The sequence below is a fragment of the Coregonus clupeaformis genome, chromosome 19, assembly GCF_020615455.1.
Source record: "Coregonus clupeaformis isolate EN_2021a chromosome 19, ASM2061545v1, whole genome shotgun sequence".
Lineage (NCBI taxonomy): Eukaryota > Metazoa > Chordata > Actinopteri > Salmoniformes > Salmonidae > Coregonus > Coregonus clupeaformis.
Genome location: NC_059210.1, coordinates 37,209,599 through 37,229,412, shown reverse-complemented (window position 1 = coordinate 37,229,412; position 19,814 = coordinate 37,209,599). Strand labels below are relative to the sequence as shown.

General features: G+C 45.5%; 1 protein-coding gene across 1 annotated transcript in view; it reads right to left on the bottom strand.

The window, feature by feature from the left end:
- Positions 1–19,814, bottom strand: part of LOC121531211 (laminin subunit beta-4-like) — a 40,125-nt gene that overhangs the window by 15,101 nt on the left and 5,210 nt on the right. The window contains 22 exon segments of the mRNA XM_045205090.1: positions 295–409; positions 2,606–2,809; positions 2,936–3,093; positions 3,298–3,529; positions 5,262–5,405; positions 7,165–7,336; positions 7,459–7,579; positions 13,610–13,722; positions 13,882–14,067; positions 14,151–14,265; positions 14,267–14,584; positions 14,813–14,892; positions 15,018–15,130; positions 15,219–15,374; positions 15,589–15,777; positions 15,996–16,116; positions 16,272–16,382; positions 16,384–16,490; positions 16,588–16,651; positions 16,723–16,881; positions 18,063–18,136; positions 19,628–19,763. Coding sequence (XP_045061025.1) covers positions 295–409; positions 2,606–2,809; positions 2,936–3,093; positions 3,298–3,529; positions 5,262–5,405; positions 7,165–7,336; positions 7,459–7,579; positions 13,610–13,722; positions 13,882–14,067; positions 14,151–14,265; positions 14,267–14,584; positions 14,813–14,892; positions 15,018–15,130; positions 15,219–15,374; positions 15,589–15,777; positions 15,996–16,116; positions 16,272–16,382; positions 16,384–16,490; positions 16,588–16,651; positions 16,723–16,881; positions 18,063–18,136; positions 19,628–19,763 — 3,188 coding nt within the window.

The following is a 19,814-nucleotide window of genomic DNA, read 5'->3' as shown; positions in this document are numbered from 1 at the left end:
CGGCAGCCGCCGACCATCAGGCAGAGGTTGGGTGAAGGTTCCGGGTGAGTGATGTTCATGGCTAACGATCCGGCAGGGAATGGATGTTAGGACAGAGCCTAAGAAGGGTGATGATCAGGACCAGGTGTGCCGATTGCTGATGGGATGCAGGTGCGGAAATCAAGAGAGCTCCCGCCTAGCAACGTTGCCCGGCAACCAGGCAGGGAGCGTTCCAGAACCCTCGGGAAACTGGAGATCCCGAGCAGAAAAACTAATACCCAGACAGAAACCGACTCAGACTGCAGGGATCGTTACAGCGTGCCCACCACGCCCGCCCGACACGGGCACTGCCCCGTGAGTGGGTCACAGAAACACGGGCTGCCCAGAGGGCACTGGGTCACCTCCGTCCCCCGCCGGTCACAGGAGCACTCTTGGGGACACACATAAACATACTGACAGTGAAACACACATACAGTGGGGAGAACAAGTATTTGATACACTGCCGATTTTGCAGGTTTTCCTACTTACAAAGCATGTAGAGGTCTGTAATTTTTATCATAGGTACACTTCAACTGTGAGAGACGGAATCTAAAACAAAAATCCAGAAAATCACATTGTATGATTTTTAAGTAATTCATTTGCATTTTATTGCATGACATAAGTATTTGATCACCTACCAACCAGTAAGAATTCCGGCTCTCACAGACCTGTTAGTTTTTCTTTAAGAAGCCCTCCTGTTCTCCACTCATTACCTGTATTAACTGCACCTGTTTGAACTCGTTACCTGTATAAAAGACACCTGTCCACACACTCAATCAAACAGACTCCAACCTCTCCACAATGGCCAAGACCAGAGAGCTGTATAAGGACATCAGGGATAAAATTGTAGACCTGCACAAGGCTGGGATGGGCTACAGGACAATAGGCAAACAGCTTGGTGAGAAGGCAACAACTGTTGGCACAATTATTAGAAAATGGAAGAAGTTCAAGATGACGGTCAATCATCCTCGGTCTGGGGCTCCATGCAAGATCTCACCTCGTGGGGCATCAATGATCATGAGGAAGGTGAGGGATCAGCCCAGAACTACACGGCAGGACTTGGTCAATGACCTGAAGAGAGCTGGGACCACAGTCTCAAAGAAAACCATTAGTAACACACTACGCCGTCATGGATTAAAATCCTGCAGCGCACGCAAGGTCCCCCTGCTCAAGCCAGCGCATGTCCAGGCCCGTCTGAAGTTTGCCAATGACCATCTGGATGATCCAGAGGAGGAATGGGAGAAGGTCATGTGGTCTGATGAGACAAAAATAGAGCTTTTTGGTCTAAACTCCACTCGCCGTGTTTGGAGGAAGAAGAAGGATGAGTACAACCCTAAGAACACCATCCCAACCGTGAAGCATAGAGGTGGAAACATCATTCTTTGGGGATGCTTTTTTGCAAAGGGGACAGGACGACTGCACCGTATTGAGGGGAGGATGGATGGGGCCATGTATCGCAAGATCTTGGCCAACAACCTCCTTCCCTCAGTAAGAGCATTGAAGATGGGTCATGGCTGGGTCTTGCAGCATGACAACGACCCGAAACACACAGCCAGGGCAACTAAGGAGTGGCTCCCTAAGAAGCATCTCAAGGTCCTGGATTGGCCTAGCCAGTCTCCAGACCTGAACCCAATAGAACATCTTTGGAGGGAGCTGAAAGTCCGTATTGCCCAGCGACAGCCCCGAAACCTGAAGGATCTGGAGAAGGTCTGTATGGAGGAGTGTGCCAAAATCCCTGCTGCAGTGTGTGCAAACCTGGTCAAGACCTACAGGAAACGTATGATCTTTGTAATTGCAAACAAAGGTTTCTGTACCAAATATTAAGTTCTGCTTTTCTGATGTATCAAATACTTATGTCATGCAATAAAATGCAAATTAATTACTTAAAAATCATACAATGTGATTTTCTGGATTTTTGCTTTGTAAGTAGGAAAACCTGCAAAATCGGCAGTGTATCAAATACTTGTTCTCCCCACTGTAAATAGCCACATACCACACCCAAACAGTCATGGGATTAGATTTTTGGAAGAAAGAAAATTATTTATTTTTTATTTCACCTTTATTTCACCAGGTTAGTCTCTAGTTTTCATTATAAACTGTGTGGTTCGCGCCCCGAATGCCGTATACCACGGGAATGACAAAACATTTATTTTTACTGCTCTAATTACGTTGTTAACCAGTTTATAATAGCAATAAGGCACCTCTGGGGTTTGTGGTATATGGCCAATATTCCACGGCTAAGGGCTGTATCAAGGCACTCCGCGTTGCGTCGTGCATAAGAACAGCCCTTAGCCATGGTATATTGGCCATATACCACACCCCCCGTGCCTTATTGCTTGAATAGAGACCTGGCCAAAATAGCAGCACACAGAGTTTCAGACACAATTACAACATAAAACACAAAGCACTACAGTTAAAAAATAATAATAATCACACATTGAGCAGGCAAGAATTATCTGGGGAGGTGTGGTGCATCTAGGGGCAAAACATTGACAGCCCCCCCACACTTTATTGACCACCATAAATATTAACCTCTTTGCAGTCCTGGGCCAGATGATGATTTGTATACTGTGTGTCCCTGCTATACCTTTGCAGTTCTGGGCCAATGCGTCTCCATAGTAGCCAGGCTTACAGCTCTGACAGTGGGGTCCCTGGGTGTTGTGGAGGCAACGCAGACACTCTGTCACACTGTCAGCAGGGTCGATGTTGTTACAGAGACACTCCTTGCAGCCGCCGCCTGGCGTGGTCAGGTCACCATAGAAACCAGCGGAGCAGGCATCACAGCGTAGACCTGAATGGAATTTGGGCAGGGAGAGAAATGAGGATCAAAGGTCAGTAGTGAGCAGTCAAACTAGCAACTAGCTTCATAAAATGTTGAAAAGAGTGCACATGCACCGACATAAACACACAAAAACACCTTTGTGTACAGCCAGGCCGTCACAGGTCAGGCTACCAGACTCTGGGTCATTGTTGCAGGTGCTAGCGAAGAACCGTCCACTGGACTGAGTGTCAGGACACAGACAAGGTTCACAGGGCTCCCTGGAGACTGGGTCACAAAAGTATCCCTCCACACACCTGGAGCAACCGAACACACAACATTCAAACATTCTGACTGACACTGTGTGTGCGGTACACTGGCAGATCTGTGACTGTAGAAAGAATGATAGTCAGAGAAGTTGGAACACACAGGATGGAACCAAGCTATATATATGGGTTGATTCTAATAGGGAAATGTGAATAACAGCTTTTAAATGAATGAAAGAATGAATGAACCCTCACCTCTCACATTTGCCTCCGGTGGAATGCTCCCTGCAGTCCAGACAGGCTCCAGTGTCCTGGTCACACAGTTCAGCCAGGCCGTTGCAGTCACAGTGCCGACACAGGGGAAAGCTGTAGTACCCCGGCAGGCAGCGGTTACAGCGCCGTCCGCCTACCTCCATACGACACGGACACTGACCCCTGACCTGGTCACACAGCTCCGCCACCGCGCCACGAGGTTCACACTCACAGGCTGAAGGAGGAGGGGTGGGAGGGTTTGATCACAATCAGAACACAATAACAATTTCATATTTTCAACAACATTGTGGGTATATACAGTCACCTCCAAGATTATTGGCACCCTTGATAAAGATGAGCAAAAAAGACTATAAAATAAATAATACAAATACTGAGCTATATTGTATGCTCAAAATCATTCTATGCTTTTATACCAATACAATTGCTCAGATTTTGTTCAACAAGTCATATTTTTGTCTCTCAAAAAGATAGGTGTCAAAATTATTGGCACCCCTGTTTTCAATACTTTTTGCACTTTCCCCTTGCGAGGACAACGGCACTGAGCCTTTTCTATAATTTTTTATGAGATTGGAGAACACATTGGGAGGGATATTAGACCACTCCTCCCTATGTTTTTTTCTGCTCTAATGGACTGCCCTCTTCAATTTAAACCACAGGTTTTCAATGGGGTTCAAGTCCGGAGACTGAGATGGACATTGCAAAATGTTGATTTTGTGGTCAATTAATTTTATTTTATTAAATTTTCAATGGGGTTCAAGTCCGGAGACTGAGATGGACATTGCAAAATGTTGATTTTGTGGTCAATTAATTTTATTTTATTAAATTTTCAATGGGGTTCAAGTCCGGAGACTGAGATTTTGTGGTCAATTAATTAAATTAAATGTAATTTATTTGTGGATTTTGATGTTTTCTTGGGGTCAATGTCTTGCTGGAAGATCCCTTGTGGCCAAGTTTCAGCCTCCTACCAGAGACAAACAGGTATTGGCTAAAATGTCTTGTTACTTGGTAGACTTATAGTTCATGATGCAGTTGACCTTAATAAGGGCCCCAGGACCATTGGAATCAAAACAGCCCCATAACATCAAAGCTCCATCACCATATTTTACAGTAGGTATTATTTTCTGCACATGCATCCTTCTTTCGACGCCAAACCCACCACTGGTTTGAGTAGCCAAAGAGCTGTATTTTCATCTTATCTGAACATATCACCCGGTTCCAATCCAAGTGCTAATGCCATTTAGCAAACTACAGGCATTTACATTTATTAGTTGCTCTTAATAAAGGCTTATTTTCAGGCAACCCTTTTCAAAGAGCCTATTGGCATGGAAATGGCGTCTAATTGTAGATTTGGAGACTTGGACTCCAAGTTCTGTAAAACTGTGGCCTTTCGATTTTTCTTTGCCTCCCAAACCATCTTCCTCACTGTATGTGGGGACAAGATACACTTGCGTCCTCTACCAGGCAATTTTCCCATTGTTCCAATGGTTATTTCCCTAATGGTGGAAAGTAGTTTTTTGTTTTTTTGCTCTTTCTTTTGTACTAATTGCCTGATTTATGAAAGTCAACAACAGTTTGTCTCTTTTCATTTGTGAGTTCTTTGGTGATGGATGATAAATGGATTTCACGTGCGTTTTACCACATTTTTTAAACCCAGAGATAAAGGAAGCCATGGAAGGCCACAATACAGTTTCACTTAGAGATCTTTATGGGTGCCAATAATTTTGACACCCATCTTTTTGAGATTATTTGTTAAACAAAACATTTTTCTCTGAGCAATTGTATTAGTATAAAATAATATAATTTCCCCTTTTTTTTAGCGTACAATATAGCTCAGTATTTGTATTAATACAGTCTTCTTTGCACATATTTATCAATGGTGCCAATCATTTTGGAGGTGACAGTATTATGGTATGTAACCAGAGAATGCCATTGTCATGGTGACGTACGTGTGCAACCGTTGGGTCCGAAACCAAATGTCAGGGGGGCGCAGGAGTCACAGCAGCGGCCAATCACATAGGGCTTGCACTCACACAACCCTCCAAATGTACTGCAGGAGGGGCCATGAGAGCCCTGGAGGTTACACCTGCAAGCTGGAGACAAGTGATGGCATTAAACACACGCACTATATACACACACATCACATACATTACACAAACATAATATTAAACATTTTCTGTGAAATTAAGTTGCCAGAATGAGTATATACCTACCAGTGGACGCTCCCCATAGGAGGAAGGGGAGGACCATCAAACAAGTTATCCTTTTTAGATAAAACTATACTAAATATATTCACGTAACCATATAATTGATTAAAACACACTGTTTTGCAATGAAGATCTACAGTAGCTTCAATAGCACTTTGTAGGGGGGAAGCACCATGGTGTAGCCGGAGGACAGCTAGTTTCCGTCCTCTGGGTACATTGACTTCAATACAAAACCGAGGAGGCTCGTGGTTCTCACCCCCTTCCATAGACTTACACAGTAATTATGACAACCTCCGGAGGATGTCCTCCAACCTATCAGAGCTTTTGCAGCATGAACTGACATGTTGTCCACCCAATCAAAAGATCAGAGAATGAATCGAGTACTGAAAGCATAACCTACAGCTAGCTAGCACTGCAGTGCAAAAAATGTGGTGAGTAGTTGACTCAAAGAGAGAGAAAGACAATAGTCGAACAGTTGTGAACAAATACATTTATTCAGAAATGAAGAAGAAGCGAGAGAGAAAGAGAGCTATAGTTAGTATTTTTTTCACTTTCAGTTACTTAGCTAGCCAATGCACCCTACTTAAACACCCAGCTCAAACAGAGAGGGATGATATGTTCCTAGCTGGCTATGGCTATCCAAATTGGAACTTATCCAAGTCAAAGTAAGCTTTTGGTTTTATTAATTTATTGCAATGGGGCCCACCGGTGTAACTGCTAAACTGCTTGCTAACTGTACACTGTACTGCAGGATTGTAGCGGGTTTACTAACGCGTTAGTTCTAGTAGCTATGTTGACTTGACGTTAGCTAATATGGTGACAATGATGTACAGTAGGCTATGTGTAGCAGTTATGATATGACAGTTTGGCTTGGCGGTTTCTTTCGCCTGGTCACACAGCTGATGTGTTGTGCACTGAAGTCCACAAGCGAAGGGAAAAGGTGAGAGGAAGAGAGTGCATAGATGCGAGAAAGAATTACAGTAGCCTAAACCTATCGATGTTACATTGAGCTGGGGGAATGGAATATGAATGGCAGTCATCTAATATGCTGTAATAGAAATAAGGTCACGCTCATTAAAAAAAGAATTGTCCAGACCTCCCTAGTGGCGCAGCGGTCTAAGGCACTGCATCACAGTGTTGCGGCGTCACTACAGCCTGGGGTCGATAGGGCGGCGTACAATTGGCCCAGCGTCGTCCGGGTTAGGGGAGGGTTTGGCTGGGGGGTGCTTTACTTGGCGGTGCTTTACTTGGCTCATCGCGCTCTAGCGACTCCTTGTGGCGGGCCGGGCGCCTGCAGGCTGACTTCGGTCGTCAGTTGAACTGTGTTTCCTCCGACACATTGGTGAAGCTGGCTTCCGGGTTAAGCGAGTGGGTATTAAGAAGCGCGGCTTGGCGGGTCATGTTTCGGAGGACGCATGACTCAACCTTCGCCTCTCCCGAACCCGTTGGGGAGTTGCAGCGATGAGACAAGATCGTAATCATGAAATTGGGGAGAAAAAGGAGGTAAAAATTACAAACAATACAATTAAAATATATTTTTTTAAATAATAGTCCTCCCTCATCTTAAATGGCACCGACCGCCACTGATAGCTACAGTGTACACTGTGATAACGTTAAGATATTGTTTAGTGTAGGGTGTACTCACGCATGGCTCCATTGTGTAGGCGGGCCGACAGGCTTCCGATGAGGCCCTTACACACATCAGGCAGGGTCTCCTGCTCAGCAGCCAACCCAACACAGCGGAATCTTCTGAACGAGTCCAGCTCACTCTGTGAACAGAAGTTCTGCACAGAGTCCATCTTAGGGATCAGACCCATCTAGAAACAGGAAGGGCATGGGTTTAACAGGGTACCCGTTTGGACGTCACACCTCAGAAGACTTCATCTCCCGTAACATATATGACATTATGATACAAATAATAATGTGATGGTATTCTCACTGAGTCCATGAGTGTATGTGAGCTGGACTGAGGGTTAGTGTTGGGCTGCGTCCTAAACTTGATGTCCACATAATATCTCCCTCCCGCATTCAGACACACAGGCGTATCCAAAATGGCAACCCTGAGGACAAACACAGAAGTCACACAAATGTTTGTAGTAGGGCAATTCCACAGTAACGGAATTACGCGTTGACTTAAAATGTACACTACCAGTCAAAACCTTGGACACACCTACTCATTCAAGGGTTTTTCTTTATTTTTACTTTTTATACATTGTAGAATAATAGTGAAGAAATCAAAACGACGAAATAACACATATGGAATCTTGTAGTAACCAAAAACAGTGTTAAACAAATCAAAATATATTTGAGATTTGAGATTCTTTAAATAGCCACCCTTTGCCTTGATGACAGCTTTGCACACTCTTGGCATTCTCTCAACCAGCTTCATGAGGTAGTCACCTGGAATTCATTTCAATTAACAGGTGTGCCTTCTTAAAAGTTAATTTGTGGAATTTCTTTCCTTCTTAATGCTGTGATGTCACGAGAGGCTGTGTCCTGGAGGGATGTTACATCCCCCTGAGGTGGCTGCAAACCCAGACAGCTATGGCTCCATCTGCTGGTATGGTCGGGAACTCCACCCCTCTATGGCCAATCTTCCCACGCAGCTGAAACAAATGAGGAGCTGATGAGCTGAAGGTTTGGGAAGGGAAGAGACACTGAGGGAGTGTGTGGGAAGGGAAGAGACACAGTCTCCAACCTGGGCTCTCTGGGGGACAAGAGTGCTGCACGTCCACTTCCATGAGGAATATAAGGATTTGGAGATACTTACCTTTGGGAAATACTCACCTTTGGATATATGCACCTGTGGAAATACGTGTGGGACATTTGGAAGGACGTTTTGCTGGGTTGGCCACTAGCTGCAACGTGGAATACAGTAAGACTGGGGAAAAGTTATTTGAGCGAGGGAGAGTTATGATTTTGGATGTGGAAGAGACATCCCTGAACTGTTAACCCTTAAAGAGCCACCAGAGAACAGAATTGTGTTATACTTTCGTTAGTTTCCCAAGACCTTTAATAAAATCCTTGTTTTGGTTGAACCTGGTCTCCTTGCACTACTTGAGCAATCCCGCTGAAAGCTGTGTAGCCTCTCGTGACGTCACAGATGGTGGAGAATACGGGCACGCTCAAGCGTTAATAGTGCATGGCGGAGGAGGATACCGAAGGTTTGATCACCCAGTTTTCCAAGTTGGCCGTAGGCTCCCCGCCGACTGAAATGGAGGACATATTGAAAGCCCTTGTTGCTGGCCAGCAAGCCCAGATGCAAGCAAACGTGGCTCTCTTGGAGGAGCAAAAGAAAGCCAACCTTCTGAAGGCAGAGGAATTGCAGTTGCAGAGACAGAGGGTGGTCCAAAATACCCGCCCAATAAAGGCAAGTGACTTTATATCTAAGATGGGAGCTACCGATGACATTGAGGCATACCTGCATGCATTTGAGGCCACGGCCACTAGGGAAGCCTGGCCCAAGCAACAGTGGGTTGGTCTGTTAGCCCCCTTTCTAACCGGGGAAGCGCTGAATGCTGTCCGGGACCTGGGCCCTGACCAGGTTACTGACTATGATGCCCTGAAGTCTGAGATCCTCAGCAGATATGGACTCACAAAGTTTGGTATGGCCCAGCGCTTTCACAGTTGGACCTTCCAACCAGACCAACCTCCTCGGGCGCAGATGCATGAACTTGTCCGAATCGCAAGGAAATGGCTGGATCCGCAGAGGAATACAGCAGCGGCGGTGGTGGAGGCCGTTGTGGTGGATCGTTACCTACGCGCCCTGCCTTATGAGGCAAAACGGTTCATCAGTCAACAGGCCTTGACCACGGCTGATCTGACCGTGGAAGCTGTGGAAAAGTACCAGGCCACAGCGGAGATGCTGAATGCTTCCCGAAAAGACCCCAGGAGTGCGGCCCCACCACAAATGGGAAGAACCCGTCCAAAGGACCCCAAGGTCTCGAACCCAGCCACGTCAGGACTTATCCCGGCTCCAGGGGGGAGCCAGAAACCAGGCGGGTCCAAGAAGAGTACACCAGGATGGGAAACCTCGACAGTGTTACCGGTGTGGGGAGATGGGACATATCTCCTGGCAGTGTGGGAAACCAGCCGATGAACCTATGCCCACTGCGGAGTCCTCCAGCTCAGCACCCACACATCGTTTTGCCTCGCTCTTGGGAGTCGTAGATGGCGGCCCAGATCGACCCCCCACCTGCCCGGTAACTGTGAATCACCATGATGTGGAGGCCTTACTGGATTCTGGTAGCCGGGCCACCCTGGTGCGTAAGGATTTGGTGGGCCCAACGTGTCTGACCCCGGGGAAAGTCCTCCCAGTTTCCTGTGTCCATGGGGACACCAGAGAATACCCCATTACTGAACTTACAATGACCAGCACACGGGGAACCATACACACGACGGCGGGGGTGGTTGATTCCCTCCCGTCCCTGTCCTAATTGGACGAGACTGCCCAGCCTTTTACCCACTCTGGAGAGAGTCTCAGGAGAGGATAACCCGAGTACCGCGGAAACGGAGAGGCAAGACTCATCCTGGGAAGGCTCCGGTGCAATCCTCCGAATTACTCACTCCCGCCCGGGCTCTGATAGGGATGGCAGGTGCCCAGACCGACACAGAGACGGAGCTACAGAATCTGGACAAAGAACTGTCTGGTCTGAAGGGGACCGCTGAGAGGTATCGTTTGTTAAAGCAACAGTTAGACATGAAGACAGAAGAGTTAGATATCCTCCAGGCTAAACTCCAACAGAGCTCCTTCCCTAAGCAACAGGAGGAGCTGGAGAGGCTGCGCAGGACCATCGAGGAGTGTGAGGAGACCCTGCGCAGTAGTAAGGAGGTCCAGAAGAAGGCAGAGGAGAAGTACAAGGTGTTGGAGAACAAGATGAAGAATGCGGAGGCAGAGAGAGAGAAGGAACTGAAAGCTGCTCAACAGAAGCTAAACTCTGCTAAAACCAAGGCTGATGCGTTCAGTAAGAAACTCAAGGAGAGACAACAGGAGGCTGAGTCCCTGGTCCTAGAGTTGGAGGAGTTGAAGAGAGAGCCGTCTGGCAAGCACCACGGCAATGCGGACGCCCTCTCCCGGCGTGATGCCTTCTTCGCTGCCTTTACCCCGACGAGGACGTCGGTCCCGAGGAGGGGGATGTGTGATGTCACGAGAGGCTGTGTCCTGGAGGGATGTTACATCCCCCTGAGGTGGCTGCAAACCCAGACAGCTATGGCTCCATCTGCTGGTATGGTCGGGAACTCCACCCCTCTATGGCCAATCTTCCCACGCAGCTGAAACAAATGAGGAGCTGATGAGCTGAAGGTTTGGGAAGGGAAGAGACACTGAGGGAGTGTGTGGGAAGGGAAGAGACACAGTCTCCAACCTGGGCTCTCTGGAGGACAAGAGTGCTGCACGTCCACTTCCATGAGGAATATAAGGATTTGGAGATACTTACCTTTGGGAAATACTCACCTTTGGATATATGCACCTGTGGAAATACGTGTGGGACATTTGGAAGGACGTTTTGCTGGGTTGGCCACTAGCTGCAACGTGGAATACAGTAAGACTGGGGAAAAGTTATTTGAGCGAGGGAGAGTTATGATTTTGGATGTGGAAGAGACATCCCTGAACTGTTAACCCTTAAAGAGCCACCAGAGAACAGAATTGTGTTATACTTTCGTTAGTTTCCCAAGACCTTTAATAAAATCCTTGTTTTGGTTGAACCTGGTCTCCTTGCACTACTTGAGCAATCCCGCTGAAAGCTGTGTAGCCTCTCGTGACGTCACAATGCGTTTGAGCCAATCAGTTATGTTGTGACAAGGTAGGGGTGGTATACAGAAGCTAGCCCTATTTGGTATTTGGTATTTTATTAGGATCCCCATTAGCTGTTGGAAAAGCAGCAGCTACTCTTCCTGAGGTCCACACAAAACATTAAACATTACATAATACAGAACATTAATAGACAAGAACAGCTCAAGGACAGAACTACATAAACATTTTTTAAAGGCACTTGTAGCCTACATATCAATACATACACACAAACTATCTAGGTCAAATAGGGGAGAGGCGTTATGCCGTGATGTAAAAGACCAAGTCCATATCATGGCAAGAACAGCTCAAATAAGCAAAGAGAAACGACAGTCCATCATTACTTTAAGACATGAAGGTCAGTCAATACGGAAAATGTCAAGAACTTTGAAAGTTTCTTCAAGTGCAGTCGCAAAAACCATTAAGCGCTATGATGAAACTGGCTCTCATGAGGACCGCCACAGGAAAGGAAGACCCAGAGTTACCTCTGCTGCAGATGATAAGTTGGTCCTTTGGTCTGATGAGTCCAGATGAGATTTTTGGTTCCAACTGCCGTGTCTTTGTGAGACACAGAGTAGGTGAACGGATGATCTCCACATGTGTGGTTCCCACCGTGAAGCACAGAGGAGGAGGTGTGATGGTGCTTTGCTGGTGATACTGTCAGTGATTTATTTAGAATTCAAGGCACACTTAACCAGCATGGTTACCACAGCATTCTGCAGCGATACACCATCCCATCTGATTTGCGCTTAGTGGGACTATCATTTGTTTTTCAACAGGACAATGACCCAAAACACACCTCCAGGCTGTGTAAGGGCTATTTGACCAAGAAGAAGAGTGATGGAGTGCTGCATCAGATGACCTGGCCTCCACAATCACCCAACCTCAACCCAATTGAGATGGTTTGGGATGAGTTGGACCGCACAGTGAAGGGAAAGCAGCCAACAAGTGCTCAGCATATGTGGGAACTCCTTCAAGACTGTTGGAAAAGCATTCCTCATGAAGCTGGTTGAGAGAATGCCAAGCGAGTGCAAAGCTGTCATAAAGGCAAAGGGTGGCTACTTTGAATAATCTAAAATTTAAAATATATTTTGATTTGTTTAACACTTTTTTGGTTACTACATGATTCCATATGTGTTATTTCATATTTTGATGTCTTCACTACTTTTTTACAATGTAGAAAATAGTAAAAATAAAGAAAAACCCTTGAATGAGTTGGTGTCCAAACTTTTGACTGGTACTGTACGTCTATGATAGGTTCAGATTTGGTCCAGTCTGGTCCGTCTGTGGATGTTAACATCAAGGCCAGGGTGGACTGACCAAATTTCAATTACTTTTCAACGTCCATGGATGTCCGGTGTCGGTTGGTGCTCAGTGGGTGAGGATGCTGGTTACAGTAAATGGAAAGAGAGGGGCCTCATGGGTAGGTGTGAGAGGTGACATTAACTGGAGAGTGAGGGAGGGGTTGTCCAGACTCAGACTGTTTTAACACTCTTGGTTTGACCACAAGACAACAGAAAGACAAGGAAAACAGTTATGAGCTGAACATAAGAGTATGCTAATGCAAGGGAGGACAGTAGCAGTTGATCCAAATGTGGTTTGTGACTAATATGATTTCCCATTGTAGCCAATTCAGTTGCAGTAATTCCGTTACAGATTTTTTAGTAATTCTGTTACCAATTTGGTAACGGAATAACGAGTTTGAATCACTTAATAATTCCTAAATAAAATTGATATCAGTAAAATCCCTAATTGTCTAGGCCTACCATTACTTGTTATTTCTGTGAACATTCATTATCCTCCCTCCTCATGAGTGAGAGAAATGAGAAAATAACTTAAAGAAATGTTGTTGTTTTTTAATAAAGGAATTGCAAGGCACAAGGCAATATTTCCTAAATTTACAGAAGGTAAACCATTTTTCCAAAACTAAATATGTATTGATATTAGTTGGTAGGGGTCTTTACGTCAACATTGTGTTTTGATGTATTTCTGATACCCTTTAAGACTTTTTCAGGTAAATGTTTTCTAAGACTCCTTTTCCATCTGTTTATCCAGAAATCAAAGCCTTTACTTTTGCCTAATTTTTAAGATGGAAAATAGTTGGAAAATGTATCTATGCCTTCATTTCCAAAAAAATATAGACTCTTAGCTTTCATTTGACACCCAATTTGATATGGTCCTATGAACTTCACAGGTTTTTGCTCATGGGCCCTTTTCGATGGGAATGCCCAGTAGTATAGTAACTATAGCATAGATTCGTTCATATTGATGTTATCTGATGATGAGTGCAGGTGTCTCTTACCTGGCAGCCCCAGGTAGGGTGAGGGTCTTCTCCCCTGTCGGGTCAGTGGGACATCCTCTGTCACCAGCCGATAAGGGAACAATGCTCACAGAAGCCATCCAGTCATCTGGCGACTACAGCGACCAAAGTAAGCACAGTCACCGACATTGAGAACACAATAAATATAAGCTCAAACTTCACAATCACACACAGAAACTATTTTGCACACACACCAATGATTACAGTGTGTTTCCATGGTTTCACATGTTTTTCGTTGCTACGGTTGCCCTCACCTCTGGTTCATAGTGGATGACCACTTGGTAGTCGAGGGAAGCTGCAAGGTTGTCGACAGTGAACCTAAGCCCCACCCCATCCAGGACCCTCACAAATCCTGGACCAGTCCAAGTGATTGGCACATCTGTGGTCCTCTCCCGGGGTACAATCTGGAGTGCCGAGCCCAGGTCCAGGGGAATGGATCTCTGATGGAAAGAAACTCAGTGTAAGTTACTAATCAGTACTACACTCCTACTGTGTAAGTAAGCTATTGAGGTGTTGCTAGTACCTGTCCCTGTCTTCTCCTCCTGGCTTGTCTCTTGCTTCTCCTGGTCAGGACCAAGCGGCCATTTTGATATTTGAAGTCATAGCCCTGCTGTCTGTAGTATTCCTCACACACAGGCAGGCCTGTGGCTTTCAACTGGGGGAGGAATACGCACACGAATGCACATCAACTTTAGGTCTTTGAATTGCTGACATAATCCACTATCAAAAGTTTGACGCTGAAGCTTTCCATCCGCAGCCATTGGCCACAATGCTGAAGGTGAAACGTCATACTCAGGCATCACCAGAGGGGAGCTTTGTCCCTCCAGTGGGGCAGCGTTCTCTGCATCGTACAGGTAGTAGTCCAGACCAGCCAGGAAGTGTCCGTGGGCGGGATCACCACAGCTCCGGCCAACCATGTTGGGTAGGCACTGACACTGGCCGTCCACTGATGAGCACCTGTGGACATGAGAGGGAGATCCAGCCAATCGGGTTGGACAAGGGGGCAAGACAAAACATGCTGGGGTATATTCCATAAGGTGAAACGTTCAGGATGTTCAGATAGAAATGTATTTAGTAGAACAGATATGCTTGATGAGTGTTTCACCTCACTGAATAAACCACCAGGTTTTGTGTCAATGTTAAGATCATTATATACTGTACAATGTACAGTGTTGTTCTACACACGTGCTGCTGTAGGCTCCTCCATGGTCACAGTCACAAGGAGAACAGGTGTGCACAGTGTTCCCCAGATCCCAGTAACCTGGCTAGAGAGAGAGAGATAACCTTTTTTTTTACATCAATCAGGACGTTGGTGCTAGTAAGTTTATCACTGAACTTATGGTAGGAGCTAAAGCACAACGTTGGTTGTCATGGAGACACATGGTCCTACCAGACATCAGTCACACACGGGTCCTGTGGCGAGGCGCTGACACACACACTGACCTGTCTGCTGGTCACATGGGTAAGGCGTCAGGACACTACCCAGGAAGTTACACTTGCACCCTAAACACAGAGGACCAATCAGAGAGTGTGAATAACCACAGGGAGGCCTCCATAGATATACAGTAGAATTACTTTACTCTAGACTTACTCTGGCAGCCAGTGGGGTCCTCCTGGCTGAACCCATAAAAGCTGAATTTACAGTGTTCACACCTGTCCCCCGCCACGTTCTCCTTACACACGCGGCGGCCCGACACGGGGTCACACAGGCCGTTATCCAGGGTCCCCATTGGGTCACAGTCACACGCTGGAGCCAAACAGAACCAACGTTACAACAGGGTGGAGTTATAGAATGACTATGTATAGCTTCATATAGGGTGACATCATCAACGCAAAGCTTCTATTGACTGAGTACACTTCATAGGAGTAGTAAAAGAGCTACAGCTATAACTTCATATAAAACATTGCCAGATTATCTGCCTGGAACAAAATAGATATAAACCTGCTAGAAGCTGACTTACAGATACAGCCCCAAGTGTCTTCCATGGAGAGCTGGGGGTCCTGGTAGAGGTAGGGTCGGCACCGTTCCCACTGGGGGCCCATGCGGTCATGTTGGCAATCGTCACACACCCCTCCGCTGACCCCTCCACTGGCCTGGTACTGGCCTATGTCAAAGTGACACGTCTCCGAATGGCCATGACAGTTGCACCCTAAGTGAAGAAACAAACACTGTCATAAAACTAATGCAATGTAATACACTCCCAATTACCCAGTTTTCCCCAACAGTATGATTCCCTCAATCATGGCTTGGAGGAGTGTCCGAGGCTTTAGCTCGGTGGGCTACCACAGCTCACACAGGCATTTCGGGTTTGAATCCCAGTCAGCACACGCATAGACATCAGTCAAATAATAAATTAAAGTGCATTACTTCTGCAGACGTGTGGGTCAGTTTGGCCTGCTGGCCTCCAGGGGGCATCGTTGTAAAAGTCCTGGCATTTATCACAGTTGGTGCCCACGGTGTTGTGTTGGCACACACAGCGCCCGTGAATCTAAGAGAACAAGGTCAGAAGCTACATCATAAACATAAACAAAGAGATACAGAGGTAAACAATATTTGAAGAACCCAAAAGAAAACAGTTTAGGATTCAATATGGCCATTCTGGATACAGTGCAACTGCTATATTCCCTTCTTCCCCCTCCTCACCATGTTAGGCTCGTTGAAGATGTCTCCTCCTGTTCCATCCACAGGCATACACATGCTGGCATGGCCGTTACAGAAGCAGCTGCCTCGCACCACCATTTCGTACAGGGTAACAGTAGTAGTACTTCTCCTCAGGGTTCCTCTTCTTCCGCCCCAGTAGGGTGTCACCTGGGGTGAACAGACGGGTGAAGTTGATCCGCAGGTTGGTCATGGTGATCTGCTCTGAAGGGGAGAACATTTCAAATGGGTGAAAATTGTATTTTACAATTCTACTTTGTTCCACCACTGGTAATAATGTAATGAAAAGTCTGTGTCTAACCTTGAATATGGGGAGCGTATGGGTTCTCTATGTCAAAGCTTGGATCTAGAGCCTTCAACACCACCTGTAATGGAATGCCATAGACGCGTGCCATAAGTTTGGTTATTGTGTTTTGCGTTCGTGTGTGTATTTCACCTCTCCGTCAGTAGATGGCTCTGAGGCTGAGTATCTGCTGTCACAGATGACATCCCCAGGGAAGTGGGAGGCACAGTCCTCTGCAAAGTAGCGGAACACCTTCCAACTGTGCCCATAGTCCTTAGACCTTTCCACCAACATGACGGCAGGACGGAAACTCTGCAAGGCCAGCAAAGGAAATATCATCACTCCGCAGGAAGTGTCAGTGCAGACAGAGCGATATTGATTGAGGCACACAAATTAATGCAGTGTTAGGTCTGGCACTCTTGGACCTGGAGAGAGCTGCAGTGTATGTAGCTTTTTGTTCCAGCCTAGCACTAAACATCTCATTCAGTCAGTCAAATTCTATATGATTACTGTTCTAGCTGAATCAGGTGTTATAGTAGTGTTTTAATCAAGTCAGGAGCAAAAGTCTGCACACACTGCTGCCTTCCAGGACCAGGAGTGAAGAACACTGGCTTATGGTTTGGCTGTGTGATGTCTAAAGCCTTGTTCACACTGCTGCCTTCCAGGACCAGGAGTGAAGAACACTGGCTTATGGTTTGGCTGTGAGATGTCTAAAGCCTTGTTCACACTGCTGCAGGCCTTACTTAATGCTCAAATCAGTTTTGTTTTTCCAATCTGTTTTGGAATACTGAGTGTCCAAACAGCAAGATACAAGTGACCAAATCGGATTTGTGTGTGTTCAGACAGCAGTCATTTGATGACATGGCTACCCTAGTTGTCATAGTAATGATGGGTGTGTGAACAGTGTTGTAGGCTGATTGGTGGTGGTGCTCATGCTGCCTATCACACATAAGTTATGTAGCAAGCTAAGGTGGCAAAAATGCCTGCCATGGACATTTCCCAGTTGCTTTGAATGTTCAAAATCATAGTGCAAGAACACTTTTAAAGCCTCAAAGGATAAGATGATCCAACTTTCAAAATGTGTTGTTTTTGGCTAGCCAAGGCAGTCAACTAGCTAGCTAGGTAGCTCCAGCTTTCTAGCACATTCACTAATTTGTTTGTAATCAATGAATAAGCTAATTAGCTACCATGTGTTCTTGTCAAACTGTCAACAGAGTAGCTAGCAAGCAACCAGATATGCCAAATAACAGTCTAAAAAAACACTAAATCAGACTTGACCGCTCAAACACAAGTCACATGGCCAGGAATCAGATTTGTATCTGACTTCAAACCAACTACGAAGGTGGTTTGAAATGTGGCTTGAAATATCCTATTCCATGTGCTTTTTGGCTGTTCAGACTGCAGGAAAAATAACAGATTGGAATCGGATATGCATTTTCTTTTTTTACTTCAAACTGCCAATGTGAACACGGCTTTAGGGGGGTGTACATTACCTTGAAAGTGAGGACCAGATGGCTGAACTGGAAGAGAGTCTCCAGATCCAACCAGATACTGACTTGATGAACCCCTACAGTTATGGATGGATAGATACAGTGATATCAATGAATGTTGTGAGAATTGATTTACTGTTGCCAAGACCTGGGATTAAATTAGTATTTTAGTCCCTAAAAGGGATAGGATTTTCCATGGGCTCTCATTGTACAGTGGGCTCTCTAGCTCCATCTAAAGGTGTTGAAACATTCTTGATTACCTAACCTCCTAGATATGATCTGACCTGGTCCAAAAACAGTGCAGTGAAAAAGTATTTCCCCCCTTTCTAATTTTCTCTACGTTTGCATATTTTTTATACTGAATGTTATCAGATCTTCAACCAAAACCTAATATTAGATAAAGGGGCCCTGAGTGAACAAATAACACAACAATTACACATTTATTTCATAAACAAAGTTATGCAACACCCAATGCCCCTGTGTGAAAAAGTAATTGCCCCCTTACACTCAATAACTGGTTGTGCCACCTTTAGCTGCAATAACTGCAACCAAATACTTCCTGTAGTTGTTGATCAGTCTCTCACGTCGCTGTGGAGGAATTTTGGCCCACTCTTCCATGCAGAACTGCTGTAACTCAGCGACATTTGTGGGTTTTATAATATAATATAATATGCCATTTAGCAGACGCTTTTATCCAAAGCGACTAACAGTCATGCGTGCATAATTTTATTTTTTATGTATGGGTGGTCCCGGGGATCGAACCCACTACCTTAGCGTTACAAGCGCCGTGCTCTACCAGCTGAGCTACAGAGTACTTTTCAAGCATGAACTACTCTTTTCAAGTCCTACCACAACATCTCAATTGGAATTAGGTCTGGACTTTGACTAGGCCATTCCAAAACTTCAAATGTGTTGCTTTTTAGCCATTTTCATGTGGACTTGATCGTGTGTTTTGGATCATTGTCTTGCTGTATGACCCAGCTGCGCTTCAGCTTCATCTCACAGACGGATGGTCTGACATTCTCCTGTAGAATTCTCTGATACAGAGGAGAATTCATGGTTCCTTCTAATAAGGCAAGTCATCCAGGTCCTGAGGCAACAAAGCATCCCCAAACCATCACACTACCACCACCATTCTTGACCGTCGGTATTTGGTTCTTACTGTGGAATGCAGTGTTTGGTTTTTGCCAGGCATAATGGGACCCAGGTCAACCAGCTATTGAGTGTAAGGGGGCAATTACTTTTTCACACTGGGGAATTGGATGTTGTATAACTTTGTTAATTAAATAAACAAAATAAGTATAATTTCCCTTTATCTAATATCAGGTTTTGGTTGAAGATCTGATAACATTCAGTATCAAAAACATGCAAAAATAGAGAAAATCAGAAAGGGGGAAAATACCTTTTCACGGCACTGTACATACAGTATGTCAAATACTTTCAAGTGATTTTGTTACCCTGGTCGGTACTCTAGCTTAAGCACACCTCAAATTTATTTCTGGTAAATTACATAATGTTTTTGACCCAGGGCTGGATATCAAGCATAAAGTATCTGGACTGAGACCCACCGTTATGAGACTGCCACCACTTCATCTTGCGCTCAGTGCCAAAGGTGGTGATGACGTTCTCAATCTGGTGGCTGTCTTGGTTGTTATAGAGATTGTAGGTCTGCCTGGAGTCACAGGTGAAGCACTTCTGCTCATCCTGAGAAAGACAAAAAGGGAAATTTTTCTATTTTGTTACTAGAAATAAAAC